At 39.7% G+C, this 16,714-nt stretch overlaps 1 protein-coding gene across 1 annotated transcript in view; it reads right to left on the bottom strand.

Moving 5' to 3' along the window:
* Positions 1–16,714, bottom strand: part of LOC129044594 (contactin-associated protein-like 3) — a 237,117-nt gene that overhangs the window by 207,507 nt on the left and 12,896 nt on the right. Inside the window, 1 exon segment of the mRNA XM_054502601.2 lies at positions 4,985–5,095. Within this exon segment, the coding sequence (XP_054358576.1) occupies positions 4,985–5,095 (111 nt within the window).

Raw genomic sequence — 16,714 nt, 5'->3', positions numbered from 1 at the left:
ATCCCCAAATAAGACAGCTTGCTTCATTAGTGAAGGCCCCTTGAAAAAATTCTCAAACTCTCCTTCGGTCTAACACATGGTTAGTTATTGCACGTTCATTTTGCGACTTTAAAAAGGAGCAATTGCAGAGGTGTCAAGCCACAAATAACAATGCTGTCTAACTTCGTTAGACCATGAAAACACACGGGTTATCCTCGTAAAAAAGCATATATATTTTTTAATTTATTGCAGTAGCATCTTGAATTACATCTATCATGAGAGAATATAAAATCTTTTTCATGTTTTTCCCACACTGTCATAACTTATTATTGTTTTCCATTATCTTAATATTCTGCCGTCTCAGAGATGTTGCCCCTGGGTGACCTGAAAGTCTGGTGAAGCTAGTGTGATCAGGGATATAATAAGACAGTGACCATCTATGGACCTTGGACACAATACTAGAGAGCATGATAGATGTGTGTGGGCCATAATGATGTTGATATTAATATGACAGTAATTCCTCTCTGACTCTGGTAAATCACTCCACCTTGTCTAGGTTTTGCATTTCCAAATACTTGCCTTTTCTCTCTTAATAATTCTCCTTAATATCCCACATTCCTTTAGCCTGAGGTGGAAAACTTGTAAGTGGGGAGGGAAATCCTAAAACTCACTAGGTGACACAATACACTAAAGCATTCCAGCTTGGGTCAGCAGACATGTTACAGCTGCAGACTCTTATGTTTTCTTCTCTCTTTAGACCAAAGAGTTTATCTTACACTCATCATGTGTTGGTCTGTGAGCGGCCAAGACAACATTCAATGAGCAACCAGCAAACCCTCCCTTATGCTAGAATGCTTACTTATGGGGATACCAAAAACAGTAGGTCTGTTATAGTTCTACTTGGAAACTTCAGATGCCTTTTCTTCTAACTCTGAAATTTTAATAAGATGGAAGAAGCACTTTCTGCATAATTGTTTCTTTACAACTAAATGCAATTCCAACCCAGAGGAGGCCTCTTTTGGACAAGACTAGCCAAGTTACAGATGAAGACAACAGGGTCTTAGCTGTCAGTGAGATAGCCCTCTTTGATCCTGGGAAATTCTGAAGGAATTTCTCATTTCAAAATAAGAATAAATACTTTTGGGTAAAGGGAGGGGAGAAAATTCTTCAGGTCACCTTCCATTTTTTCCTTATAAACAAATTACAATCAGTTGACCTCAGCCTAGCATTTTGATTAAAAATAACTCAAGATAGGACTGAAAGAAAACACCAAGAAGAGTGTTTTATCCTAATCTTAGAAAGGCATATTCATATGACAACCAGCATAAGAAGCAAGGAATCTGAATCACAGAAAAATAAACTTTAAACTGAAACTGCTAATATAATAAATGCAGAGGAGACACAGGGCAGCAAATGCACAAATAAATGTATGTCTTTAGCCAGTATGTGAATGATACCCAAAACGGCTGGTTTTTCATCTCAAACAGTCATGGAATAACAACTTCACAGTGTTTATTAATTGTTGAAATTGTCTAAAATAAGAGATTATATTTTCACAAATTCATTTGACACAGACACAGCTATAAGCACAGGAGAAGACACGCCTAAGGAAAAAGGTAAAATTAATTCACCTATGTCTGTATTTGTCAACTAAACAAAGCATCGATCCATTTATTGTAAAGTATAATAAAACCAAGGACAACCATTGCATAATTAAATTGCCTCTGAAAGCCATTTGTTGATCATGGAGAAAACCAAGTTTTACAACTGTATGTGTGTATCATATAAACATTTCTTTTCCTAATATAGATCATTCATTATTTATTTTAAAATGTTAAGAATTTACTAAGTGCCAGTGTATCATTTGAATTCTCATATTTTAAACATTTTAAACTATAGGTTAATTTATGAAATTTTCAATTAGTGTTAGAAGAAGTTACAGAAAAAGGAATAACAAACATGTTAAAATAATTAAATGGTTTCAATGGCATCTCTGAATTTCTTTGATATTATTATCAAAATGTTTTCTTCAATTCTACTCAAAACCTTATTTTTTTGCCCTAAGTCTTTGTCAGCTTATTTCAGTCTTATTTTTACATGTAATATACCACAGAGTTCTTCTTAGCTTCAACCGATGCAATGTGAAAGGTGTAGAAATGCACACTGACCCTTAGCCTCTTAAATTTACAACGGGTCGGCTGGGCGCAGTGGCTCACGCCTTTGGGAGGCCGAGGCGGGCAGACCACAAGGTCAGGAGATTGAGACCATCCAGGCCAGCATGGTGAAACCCCTTCTCTACTAAAAATACAAAAATTAGCCTGGTGTGGTGGCGGGCACCTGCAGTCCCAGCTACTTGGGAGGCTGAGGCAGGAGAATCACTTGAGCCCAGGAGGCGGAGCTTGCAGTGAGCTGAGATTGCACCACTGCACTCCAGCCTGGGCAACACAGCAAGACTCTATCTCGATAAATAAATAAATAAATAAATTTACAACAGGTCACTTTATCCTCAAATTAGCCAATACCATGTTAGAGGTTATACTGAAATTCTAACTATGAAGATGTAGAAAGCAAAAACATATTTAATTAGTTATAATCCAATCTGTGCAATATTCATGATAATACATTTTTACAAGTTGAAAGTAATTCTGGATTATGCTTCATAACTTATGAAACCTTTGGTGGAAAAACTGAGTCTTCCCCATTAAAGGGAATTAAATACGTTGCTTATAAAAGTGCATTAACTTGTTCGGCCTACGGGTTCATCATTTAGTGGCATGGAAGAACTAGTTTACTTGCGGTATCCAAGAGGCATGAAGAAAGACACCTCCAAAAAGTCCATTTTGATTCTTTACACTGGGACAGAGGGGATGCATAGCTACCTTGTTCCCCTCTCACCCCTCAGGCTAAGGCTTGAGTAACTATCGCAGCTGTTTCCATGGCGTCTTTCCATCACATGGGTACAAGGCCCTGGGCTGCACAACTGGGAAACTACTTGTTTTCTGCCTGTTAATTTTTAGCTCTGAGATCTTTACACTCCACTGGAGAAAGGCTTTCATGTCTGAGACAGGGGGGTCATTATTTGTTAGTTTAATTATTTATGATCAGAACATTTGTTCAGTCACTCTTCCACAGACCATTCTGAATCTAACAAAGGATATTAAAACACTAGAGATAATCTATAGCCTTCAATAAATCACTCCCAATTTGGAACTCCTTTGATGAATACTCCCGGCTACCATGAGGGAGAAGAAAAAAGTCAAAACCAATTAAAAAAAGCAACAACAATGAATTTGTAATAAACTCAGTTGATAGCTAACTAAAGTAAGCCTGTTTTTCTAACTTCATTAACATGAAAATAAATTTTATTAAGATTGATATGCTTTTTTGCACAATGAGTTACAGGAACATGAACTAAGAATAAAAATGATCCCTATGATAAAGAATCCTCATAGTCATGTACTTTAGTACAAAATATGATTTGACATCAAGAAGAGCTATGGCTTGAGATTGCTCTTGTTTTCCTTTACCCCCTGTGCCCAGGCTTAGTCACTGTTTCAGTGATAATGACCATCCACTGAGGCTCTGCAGGAATAGAATCTAAAGTAACAAAACAGAGCCCATATCTCTGCAACAAATGAAATCACAGACTTAAGAAAAATAAACCGAAAAATGAAAAGTTAAGTTGTCATGTTTCATAGCCATACTGCCTGTAACAAATGCCAGAACGTATTTACTTGGTCCAATGTGCAATGCATTAAATGTGCTCAAATACAGAAAACACCAAGAAATGCAACATGGAGTTAAAAAAAAAAAAAAAAAAAAGGCTGGGCGCAGTTACAGGCTCACACCTATAATCCTATCACTTCAGGAGGCCGAGGTGGGTGGATCAGGAGGTGAGGAGATCCAGACCACCTTGGCTAACATGGTGAAACCCCGTCTCTACTAAAAAAAAAAAAATACAAAAAATTAGCCAGGCGTGGTGGCGGGTGCCTGTAGTCCCAGCTACTTGGGAGGCTGAGGCAGGAGAATGGCGTGAACCCAGGAGGCAGAGCTCGCAGTGAGCTAAGATTGCACCACCGCACTCCAGCCTGGGTGACAGAGAGAGACTCCATCTCAAAAAAAGAAAAAGAACAAAGGCAATAAGAAAATAGGAAAGCATAATTATATAAAATACACTAGACACTTTTGAATCTTTTTAATATATGCCTACAAATACATTTTATTAATAGTGTAAATTTAATTTCCTCTGAGAATTTATTCAAAGAAGTTCTATCTGAGTTTGTGCTCAGAAAACGCCAGGATGATTCCTTGTCACAATGTTTTTGGTGTTTAAAGTTCCCTCTAATTTACACAGCAAGACAACATTCAATTTTCTACACTTCTGCTTAAGCATACGTAAAAGAAACACACTCCTCATGAGATATGTTTACAAATATAAATGGAATAGTCACAGTGGAGCATGAATAAACCATTACATGGTTATTTCTCTACAGTGGATGCTAAAGAGAGAATCAAGTCCGCCATAATAAGAAATAAACTAAGAGTTGTAGCTAAAACATAATAAAAATCTTTTTAAACGCTTCTTTACTTCGCCAATTTTCTCATCCAAATAGGGATAATTAAATAATCTGGGACAACAAAATGTATACTGTGGCAGAACAAAAGAATCCAAGGTAAAAAAAAGGACATAGCAGAATCTAAGGTCTTCGATAAATAATACTCAGATATTGCAAGGGGTATACAAAGAGTTCAAACACTGTCAAAATCAGGTGTGACTTGTTCAGGGCACACAAAGATTGTACCAAGGGAAACCCAGCAGGACCAGAAAGCCGAAGTGATCAACTTATTCCTGTCAAATACATTCTTGGAGTTTCAAATGTGAACAAATATGCTTATTCCGAATTTTACTTCCTTCTGCAAAGTATTAATCAATTATAATTATTTTGTTAAATGAAAATCCAATGAGAGTCACCAAGGAGCAATACAAGGAAAAAGGCAGACTCACCATCTCTTCGATTAAGCCTTGAAAACCCCGGGCCATGGCTGCTGGACAGCTCTGAGGAGCTGCTGAAGGATGACCTAGGCAAGGCAGAGGCCAGTGGGGCATCACAGTCAGCTGCCGGGAAAAATACCGTGATATGGTTAACACTCAGATTGCAGCTTGGGAGAAATAATAGTCCAAAAATACATATGAATATATTCTAGGATGTATGGCAATCATCACTCCTTTTTTAATCTTTTATAATTTTTAAAATTTATATTGCAGTATAATTTACAGAGAGTAAAATTCCAGAGAATTTATCTGATGTTTTTAAAGTGTACAGCTCTATTCATTTTGACAAATGCATTCAGCCTTATAACCTCCAACATAATGAAGACATAAAACAGGTCCATTAGCCCTCAAAGTTCCCTAATGTCTCACATTTTCTCAATTCTGCAAGATGTCTTGGTGCATCACCCATCCAACACTACTTTAAACTCAATTTGATGCTTAGGTTCTTTAGGTACACACACACAGAGGTAGTGTGAATTCTGTGCCCAAACCTTAATAGCGGCTAGAAATTCTCACAGTGCCCCTGCACAGAACCTGTGAGGGATGGGACAGGTGAAATGCACCAGGTGTTCAGTTCAGAGTTACCTGCGTGAAGCCAGGACCCATGAAAGGCAACACCTGTAGTGATGAACTGGAAAAAGCCCACTCTGTAGACCTCTCCAGAGGGAATCACTGGGGGCTACTTGCCTACGGGAGATGGAGGCTCCTCCTTTTTGCCTGGTAACTTGAGCATTGCAGGAATTTGCCCTGCCTTTCCAACCCAAGGACCCCTGCATGTCACCCTTACCTCAAGGTGACTCTCTATTGCTTCAGCTCTGGTCTAAAAGAATTGCTGGGGGTTAAGTAGTGTTTGACCCAGATCACCTTATTTGTCATAAGACCATAAGGACCCTCAGAGCCTTCCTGCTCCTGGTGTTCCCCACCGTCAAACTTGAGGAGCCCCTGGGACCATTCCCACCTTGGGTAGCTCTTTTCCTATGCGTAGCCATGGGTAACAGAAGCAACCCAGAGGTTACCTCTGAGTCCCGCAGTCCAATCCTGTAATCACTGTACTTTCAGGCATGTCATATATTTTCTCATAAAAAGGTTACCTCTTCCAGCATGGTTATTGATCTAATAATGTTAGACATAAGTTTTCTGTCACACATTAGGATATTTCTGTGAAAGAGGAATGTTATACCTTGAATATATCATTAGATGATTCTGAGCTGCATATTTTGTATACAATTTTTTTCTTTGTGAGCAACTTGTTAAGTCACAGAAAGAAGGCAACCAGAATTAACTAGATTGCTACAACTTAGCAAAATGTCAACTATGCTCAGTGAGATAGATAAGAGGTAATTCAGGGTCTCTCCTGATTTGTTTGGTTGAGTACATGATACTGCAACAACAGAAAGAAAATTAAGTGCACATAATTTGCCTGAGTGAATACCATTTCATAAAGAAATACTGGAATTATACCTGCTTTTCTAAAAGCATGCATTGCCATGAATACAGCGACATGTCTTTAACACATGACAAAAGAAAAACTCAGTAACTCATTGTGAAGCATCTATTCTACAATAGGGAGAACAGTATTTCATTGCTTGGTAAAACATTCAGGGTATTTGATATAGGAACATTTTTCTATATATTCCCTGTAAGTGACAATGTTACATTTATATAGGTGAGTCAGACACTAGAACCTGTGATTTTTTACACATAAAGAGCAGCATAATCTAGCTAAGAAATTGCATTTAACATCTTTAGCATGAAGATCACCCAATATTTTCACACAGCAAGAAGCCAATGAAATGTGCAGAGCTGTTAAGAAAGGTTTGCTTTCTCTACGCCTTCCTTAAATGTCCCCCTCAGTGTCTATGCCACAAGAGAGGCTTTCTTGATTTCCCCAGCACACATGCTCTCTGGATGACCCTGTGCAGTCAGGATTCTCAGATGTCAGCAAAGATGCTACAGAGTGGGCTAAGAAAAATAGATAAATACGAATCCAACTGGTTACGAATTTTACTTACATTTTCTAAAAAGGCATTTTAAAACTGTGAAGAAGCTAAAGTACAAGAAGGCAACTAAGCCTCTGCTCCGTCTATAGACAAGTCCCACATGGCCCCCGAGTGGTCACAGCAGGATCCAAGAAGGAAGGACATCATCCAGAGAATAGTGCCTCCTAAGCCTGTCTGCCTGATGTTATTTTCTCTCTGTTTTCTGGGAAAGAATAAAACAAATCCAAGGACATCTAAAGTAGCGTTGACATTTTTTGGATAAAATCTATTCTTACATTAGAAAAGCATGATAGCTGTTCTCATGATGTCTCTGTCCGGCAGTATCATGCAATACATAAAACAGCACTGGGCATTTCATGTGTCCCTGGGATTCCTGGCTGACATGTCTAACTCTCTCTGTGGAATCATGAGCTCTTGAAGGCACAATAAAAGTCTTTCCCAACTTCGTGCGCTCTATACCTAGCGCAGAATCTGAAAGATAGCACATTCTCAATAAACTTCAACTGAATATTTACTAAATACATAAAAGAGAATTATCATTAACCAATATATTTAATTAAACTTAGTCTTCCTAAGTTAGCAGAGTACAATTTATTAAAGTTCAAACACAAGAGGCCTAGACGTATCACAGATTCACATCTCTAATAAAAATAATAACCAGATCTCAAGAGAATGTTCTAAATAGGTGTAATAGATAATATTGTTATTCTTTCCCTTGGTTTCTCCCTAATTAACTTTCCAATTGTGTGTTTCACGAGTTTCAGATGATTTCCAATAGGATTAAGGTCCAAATATAAATCTGTAAAGACAGCTGGAAACAAAATTACTGAAATTTTCCATTTCACCTTTGGAAAATTCAAGAGTCAACAGCATCTGTCTGCCAAAGAGTCACCTTGTAATGAAGAAAATTTCTGGCACAGACTTGAATAAATCTTGCCCTTCAGAAAGGCAATAAATTCGGGCGTGGTGGCTCACACCTGTAATCCCAACACTTTGGGAGGCCAAGGCGGGTGGAACACGAGGTCAGGAGATCGAGACAATGCTGGCTAATATGGTGAAACCCCGTCTCTACTAAAAATACAAAAAATTAGCTGGGCGTGGTGGCACGTGCCTGTAGTCCCAGCTACCCAGGAGGCTGAAGCAGGAGAATCGCTTGAACCTGGGAGGCGGAGGTTGCAGTGAGCCGAGATGGTGCCACTACACTCCAGGCTGGGCGACAGAGCAAGACTCTGTCTAAAAAAAAAAAAAAAAAGAAAGAAAGAAAGGCACTAAATTTTATAAAATAAAAGAACATAAGAACTTATCTGGTACCTAAGTTTATTGTTTTTTCCCTATCATTTTGAATTCTGTGAACACTTTCTTTCTAGAAAGAATTGTACACTACTGAGTCAGAGGGGAAAATACAGTGGGTACCCCACAAGTGTTACAGGGGATGGATCTCCCTCTTCCTCAGCTTATTTGGAAATCTGGTTAAGATTCACTATATTTCCATGTGCTTGGCTCAATATAGAGGGTTCTAGAGTCTTAATGTTACAAGTATTGATTATTTCATATTTATTCTCACCATCTAAAGGCAGAGATTCATTGCTACATAGGTGTATTTTATATTATTGTTCTCCTAGAAGATCATGGTTGAAAAATGATATAAAATGTTTTATGCAGGGTTATTTTATATCTGTTCAAAAATGGCGGACTTCCTTAAAAATCACCTGTGCTGAACTGGGTAACAACTGGATTCATATTAAAACTTGCAGGTTTGAAGAAGAGAAGCATTTGGAAAATGCAGAGAAAAAACACAGTATGGGTTGATGACTCAGCTGAAGGCTCAACAATGGTTGAGAGAGAAGTAGAAATAAACCCATAGGGGATCCCACCTGCCACCTTCCATGCAGCCACCTCAAGGGACAACTTTGAAGATGCACGCTAGACCAGAGGGTTTTTGGCTTGCTGCACTTCCCTAGGCTTGTTGATTTAGTCTCGGTGATCAGCTCTGCCTAGGTTCCTCTCTCCCCACTCTATGGTCTTGATTTGTCCCCTGACCCCTGCCTGGCATCACTCTTAGCTTCCCACTTCTCCTTGAAAAGTATTCCCAGGATGCTTTGTGATTCCCAGCATGCTGCCTATGAAGGGTTTGGGACAGAAACCATTTCTTAGTATTATGTTCATGAAAGACAGCAGATTAAAATTAGCCTAAGGGCTTCCTGTATACAAATCAACATTGCATTCACAGATCTGCTAGTTTAAGACAATTTTTACCACATGAATATGAAACGATTAAAAAATAAATTTGAGGAATTGCCCTTACCTAAGACAGAGATGATATACTTTTCAAAACAGCATTTCATTTGAGTATATTAATTCTTGCACTTATTTAATAAAAGTGTATTGAGCACCTACCATGTGTAAAGCATTATGGGGCATAAAGAGAGACATGGTTCTAGGTTCAAGAAGTTCAGAATCTAACATGGGAGGGAGATGTGTAAATATCTGTTATAGGAAATAAACAGAAGAGCAAAATATTTAGATACTACTATTTATTCCAAAACACAGGGAAGCATCTTAATTGCTTAGGAACAAAACCAGCCTTTGAAAGAGCAAACACTACTAGGGAGAGATGCGTATAAAAGTGCTTCTGGAAAAGATAAACATAAACCATGCATTTTCAAACAGCAATTCATTGTTCTGGGATCTGATAATAAGAATGAAAAAAAAAAAGAATGCATGGATAATACATGGACAGATTTTGTCCGTATCTGCAGAGGAAATGGGAAAAGCCAAAAGGAGGGGCGAAAACTGATCCTACGGGGAGGAGTTTTACATTCAAATGAGGACACCTCCTGGCATCTCTGGATGGAGCTCCGAATTCATTATAGTATTACTTAAAGGATTTTATTAAAAGACCAAACCACACCGCACTTGTGGTTGAATGCCTTTATCAGAGATGAATCTTACCATGTGTTAGGACAGGCTGACAGCGGCTCCCAAAGATATGTCTATGCCCCAATCCCGGGACCCTGAGAAGGTTACTTCAGAAGGTAAAGTTCTCCAGATGTGATCAAAGACCCTGAGATGAGGAAATTATCTTGAATTATCTGGCTGGGTCTTAAATAACATCAGAACTGCCCTTGTAAGAGAGACAAAGGTGAGGATGAACAGAGCCCCACACAAAAGAGAAGAGGGTGTGAAAATGGAGGCAGAGGCCAGAGTGAGGCACCCACAAGGTGAGGCATGCAGGCAAACACACGAAGCCGGAAGAAACGAAGAATGGATGTCCCCCTAAAGCCTCCGTAGGGAGTGTGGCCCATCTTGAATTTGGACTAGGGATACTGATGCAGAACTTCTGGTCTCCAGACTATGACAGAATAAATTCTGTTGCTTTAAGTCAGCCAGTTTGTGGGCATTTCTCACAAGCACCATAGGAAACGAACACACTGTTGATACGGAATTACATATTGGATATTTTAGGGGAAATGCAGGAGAGTTCCACTGAAAATAGGATTAACATCCCTTTGAATCGCACAGATACTCAATTCCTTCTGAGAAGGGCTTCGTGATGCTAAGCCACTCTGCCAGGCTGTGGCTCTGCCTATGCTTGCAGCTGCACTTGCTCCTCACTGTGAAAGGAGCTAACCACTGTGTCGGTGGAACCTAAGGATGGAAGGAGAGGGGAAGGGGCCGCTGAACTGTTAATATGAGGGGATGGCACCTTAACCAGCTTCGAATTATCAGAAAAACACAAAGCCTACTATTAAAGAGTTCAACAGATGGTTACTGTGTTATCACAGATGTACAGAAAACCTCTTTGTTCTTTTTTAGAAAACAAAAAGATTCCTGTCCTTTCTCAGACTGTCTTGATTAGGTCAAATTCACTAAATCCACAGCAGCAGGCTTCTCTCTGGTTCCACACATTGAGTCAGTAGGGAGGACGGCCTCGGGAATCAAATCACAAACAGGGAAGGGGGTGCCCATACCTTCTTCAGGCCATGTCTGGATGTTCATCTGGATACAGGGCTATTCCATTCTTCCCATTTTATCACCTGTCTTTTCAGTTCTTAATGTACCTTAACATTATCTTAATGAGAGGTTACATAAAGGCTTTTATTTAGAAGGTACCGAAAGTTCATCTTGTTATGAATCTGAATTGATCTGTGCATTGCTATCTAAAGAGAATGCTTCGGAAAAAGCACATTTTACTCACCGTGAACATAAGCAGTGATGGTCAATGTAAAAATCTACTTTTTTCCACATAAAAACTTCTGTTTTACATGGTCTTGATCTCCATTCGATTATCTTCAGTCACTGCTTTCCCCACATCTCACTCCATGGGGTCTGAAGGGGGCTCACCCTACCACCTGGGGCCAGCACGGGGACACGACTCAGGCCTGGCAACTGAACGCCATGCCTGTCCTACTGGAAAGGACTGGTTCCAGGATGGTCAAGAAGCCCACGCTGAATGAATGAGAACAGAACCTGGGACTTTCGAATGAATAAGAGCAGAACCTGGGATTTTCGGCTTGAACTCTTGGGAGAAATACCCATTCATTCATTCAACAAATATTTGTTGAAAATCTATACTGTGCCAGGTGTTCCCCTATGTTCTGGGGATATAACCATAAACAACAGAAAAAGTCTCTGCTCCTGTGAAGCTTATCCTACTGAGTAGAATAAACAAATAAAGGCATAATATCTGTAGAACTCAACATTGCTAAGAACAGAAATAAAGGAAAACAGTCACGCTTCTAAGCTGGTAAACGGTATGCCTGAAGCCATGGCACAGACAGAGCTGCCCAAGAATGAGGGCAGTTGTAGACGAAAATAAAACCGCAAGGAGGAAAGAGGCAAACGACTGATGAAAGAATCTGATTACCTAAATTCAGCCTGGCTTCAATCAAGACACTTTGGTTCCCTTTATTGTTCAAGCCTATTTGATCTTAGATTTTGGTCACCTGAAACTGAAAAATGCTCAATAAGTACACTGTCCTGAGCCGCCACCCTTATCTTCCCTCTACAGCCAATAAATTGCCAAGGATTATGTACTTTTTGTGTGTATATGGCAGCTTTTCCATTACCATTATCATCATCTCACTGTAGGTCCTCATGTTAACGACCTAACTAATCCTTACAGCCAATGTTTACTTACTGACTGTCCCCAGCCACACACACACCTTACATATCACCAGAGCAGAAACGGTTTTAAACTATTGCTGAGTGCAAGTCACACAAACAGCCATATCAACCAGCTCCGATGGATCCCCACTGCACCTGTCCTGAAATTCAAATTTCAGGTCCTGGCATTCAATTCCTTCCATCACCTGTTTCCTGTCACTCTCTGCACTACAGCCGAATCCCCTACACATTTCTCAGATGCGCTTTCTCCTTTAATCGGAGTGGTCTTCTCACTGTTTCCTGAATGTGGGATGCATGCACCAACGCTCCCTGACCGCTCACGTGATGACATTGCAGCCCCTCCTGTCTGTGAGTTCTCATCATTTATTATCTTCAGGGCTCAACTCAAGTTTTGTCTCTGCTCTGAAGTCTTCTCACATGTGTGAAGGCCCCATTAAGACTTACTCTTCTGAAATACTGAGGTCTGTCTCACGGAAAATGAATTACACCTCTGGAGAAGGAGCAGCACCTCACTCACGGGGAGCCACACAGCAGCCACGTGCGGCGGCAGATGGGGATGAGAGGGAACAGGAGAACCTCACTCCCAAGAGAGGGGCCTTGCTTGCTGACTGATGATTCTGGGATGAGGAAGAGAGACTGGCATGACCAGCTGATGAGTGTCTGGTTCCCAGGGCATGACAGACAATTCCTACAGTCTACCTGTGGGAACAGATGAGGCTTGGAAGAAGACACATAGAAACAGGTTTAAATTCTATAAATTAGAATTTACAGGGGGTAGGAGATAGGGGTTACACATTGTCTCTCCTTCAAGATGACATTTTGACTTGTTAAAGAAAACCTAGCATAGAAACATTGAATACCTCCTGACATTGGTGTTTTCAAATGACTTACGGCACTACAAATATAAAGTTATAACAATAGCTACCAATTTTAACATACCAGGACCAAGGACTTTATTCTATGAGAACTACAAAAGACACAACACAAATGAAGACCTAGAGGAAAGTTTACATAGTTTTTTTTTTTTTTTTTTTTTGAGACGGAGCCTCGCCCTGTTGCCCAGGCTAATTTTCTTTTGTATTTTTAGTAGACACAGAGTTTCACCATGTTAGCCAGGATGGTATCGATCTCCTGACCTCGTGATCCGCCTGCCTCAGCCTCCCAAAGTGCTGGGATTACAGGCGTGAGCCACCGTGCCTGGTCAAGTTTACATAAATTTAAGCATCTTAATTTGATGACCTACTCTACAGTCATTACAACAATAAATATAAGAACTATTGAAACATGTGGAGAGATGAAGGAGATGGGATGGGAAAATCTGCATATGAGAAGATAATGGACAAAGAGATCTGCTGGATTGAGATGAGATAATGGGTGTTAAATCCAACAAACACAGCTCTGGAAACACAGAAGGGATTCAACATAGATCAGGTCCTTTACCCTGAGGAAGCTGGATAGATGATCTTGTTCTCTTTCCTTTTATTTCTAAATTTCTTGCTATGTAGTTAAATTATACTTCTGTGATAAATTCAATACCTATTGTTAAACTATAGATTTTTGGCTAAAGTTTTTAATATGAGAATAAGACAAACCTATTTTTTCTGAGACTTACTGCTAAGTAGAAAGAGAGGAAACCAAATAACAAAATTAAGTCCTGCAGAAAGACATCAGACACGACACAGAAAAAATACAACAACACAGGTGCATATAATTTAAAAAGAAAATCATGTGGAGATATCATCACTAATAATTGTTATAATGAATGTATCCACAGCTGTGATAAAGATGAGCTGTTAATAAACGGCAATAAATGATCTTTCCACAGGTACAAAAAAAAATAGATAAAATGAATAAGACCCACTATTTGATAACATAACAGGTGACTATAGTCAATAATTACTTAATTGTACATTTTTAAATAAATTAAAGAGTGTAACTGGATTGTTTGCAACTCAAAGGATAATTGCTTGAGGGGATGGATACTCCATTTTTCTTGATGCACTTATTTCACATTGCATGCCTGTATCAAAACATCTCATGTACCCCATCAATACATACACCTACTATGTAACCACAAAAATTAAAAATCAAAAAAATTATAAATAATAATAATTCTGTTGATGCATCTCTGAGAGTTGACAGAATTAGGGTCTGAATGAGAATATAAGGTATGAAAAGGATATGGCTTCTTCCCAAGACATGTTACAGAGGGATGGAAAGAAGACTGTGTTCAACTTATAACATCTTAAAGGGACCTCATGACCTCACAGGCCAGAGCAGGCTACGGAGCATCTGGGAGCTGAAGAAAGAGAACTTCAGTGATACTGAAGTAAGGGTTAAGAGATGCACTCCAATTGCATTCTGAAGACAGATCCCAGCAAGACCACCGACATCAGCTAGATTTTTTTCAGCCCAAAGTAATAAACCTGCAGATTATCAGACCTTGCTCACTACTCTGTACTTGGCTCTAATATGATTAGTAAGGTGGCAGTGTCAGAATGCTTGAGAAAATAATAACCAGAACATCTTAGAATTTATTGCACCCAAGGAAGGAGCCCTGTCGATAGACAAATGTTTATTTGAGACGTCGAAAAGATAATTTTAAAACTTTAGGAAAACAGCAGGCATTATCTCATGGCAGTATGTTTTATGTCTGAATTTCAACTCTATTATTTCAAGCTATGTGTGTGACTTTAGAGGCAGCTTTAACTTCAATTTTTTAACTTAAAAAGATAACAGTATTTAGAACACAATGGGAAATGTTACATAATACTACCTTGTAGACCTCCGAGCAACCACTATACAAAGAGACACTGTTGTTATGATTGAGGACAACATCGTTCATCAAATGTGAAAAGCTACCCAAATGAAATCCAGAAAAAAAATGTTCCACTGAAGAAGAGAGAAATGGGCAAAGTAACCAAGGAAAGAATATTTACAGTGAGGCTGGGCGCAGTGGCCAAGGTGGGCGGATCACGAGGTCAGGAGTTTGAGACCAGCCTGGCCAACATGGTGAAACTCCATCTCTAGTAAAAATACAAAAATTAGCTGCGCATGATAGCGGGCACTTGCAATCCCAGCTACTTGGGAGGCTGAGGCAGGACAACACTGGAACCCAGGAGGCAGAGGTTGCAGTGAGCCAAGATTGCGCCACTGCTCTCCAGCCTAGGTGACAGAGCAAGACTCCATATCAGAAAAAAAAAAAAAAAAAAGGAATACTTACAATGAAAAGGAACATTAAAAGGAGGCAATATAAAGCAAAGTGAGTTAAAGCCCAGAACAAATTAAGACTTTCAAACATTGCTAAATGCAATCAAAGAGGTTTTTTGTATACTCATAAGAAAAACCAGAAGAAGCTGCACTCTTTTGACAAAGCTCATAAGGCTAAGAAAATAGACAGGTCCGGATCCAAGATGGTCGAACAGCTCCAGTCTACAGCTCTCAGCATGAACGACGCGAAGAGAGGTGATTTCTGAATTTCCGACTGAGTTTTGATGACAGTAGTTGTTCTCCCAGCACGGAGTTTGAGATCTGAGAACGGACAGACTGCCTCCTTAAGTGGGTCCCTGACCCCCGAGTAGCCTAACTGGGAGACACCTCCCAGTAGGGGCTGACTGACACCTCATACAGCCAGGTCCCCCTCTGAGACGAAGCTTCCAGAGGAAGGATCAGACAGCAACATTTGCCATTCTGCAATATTTGCCGTTATGCAGCCTCCGCTGGTGATACCTAGGCAAACAGGGTCTGGACTGGACCTCCAGCAAACTCCAACAGACCTACAGCTGAGGGTCCTGACTCTTAGAAGGAAAACTAACAAACAGAAAGGACAACCACACCAAAACCCCATCTGTACATCACCACCATCAAAGACCACAAAGATGGGGAGAAACCAGAGCAGAAAAGCTGAAAATTCTAAAAATCAGAGCGCCTCTTCTCCTCCAAAGGAACGCAACTCCTCGCCAGCAACAGAACAAAGCTGGATGGAGAATGACTTTGACGAGTTGAGAGAAGGTTTCAGATGATCGGTAACAACAAACTTCTCTGAGCTAAAGGAGGATGATCGAACCCATTGCAAAGAAGGTAAAAACCTTGAAAAAGAATTAGACGAATGGCTGACTAGAATAAACAGCGTAGAGAAGACTTTAAATGACCTGATGGAGCTGAAAACCATGGCATGAGAACTACATGACGCATGCACAAGATTCAGTAGCCAATTCGATCAACTGGAAGAAAGGGTATCAGTGACTGAAGATCAAATGAATGAAATGAAGCGAGAAAAGAAGTTGAGAAAAAAGAGTAAAAAGAAACGAACAAAACCTCCAAGAAATATGGGACTATGAAAAGACCAAATCTACATCTGATTGTTGTACCTGAAAGTGACAGGGAGAATGGAATCAAGTTGGAAAACACTCTGCAGGATATTATCCAGAGAACTTCCCCAACCTAGCAAGGCAGGCCAACATTCAAATTCAGGAAATACTGAGAATGCCACAAAGATAAACTCCCTGAGAAGAGCAACTCCAAGACACATTAATTGTCAGATTCACCAAAGTTG

Source organism: Pongo pygmaeus, chromosome 13 (genome assembly GCF_028885625.2).
Source record: "Pongo pygmaeus isolate AG05252 chromosome 13, NHGRI_mPonPyg2-v2.0_pri, whole genome shotgun sequence".
NCBI classification, from domain to species: Eukaryota; Metazoa; Chordata; class Mammalia; order Primates; family Hominidae; genus Pongo; species Pongo pygmaeus.
Note: the sequence above shows the minus strand (reverse complement) of the source record. Positions and strands in the feature narration are given on the sequence as shown.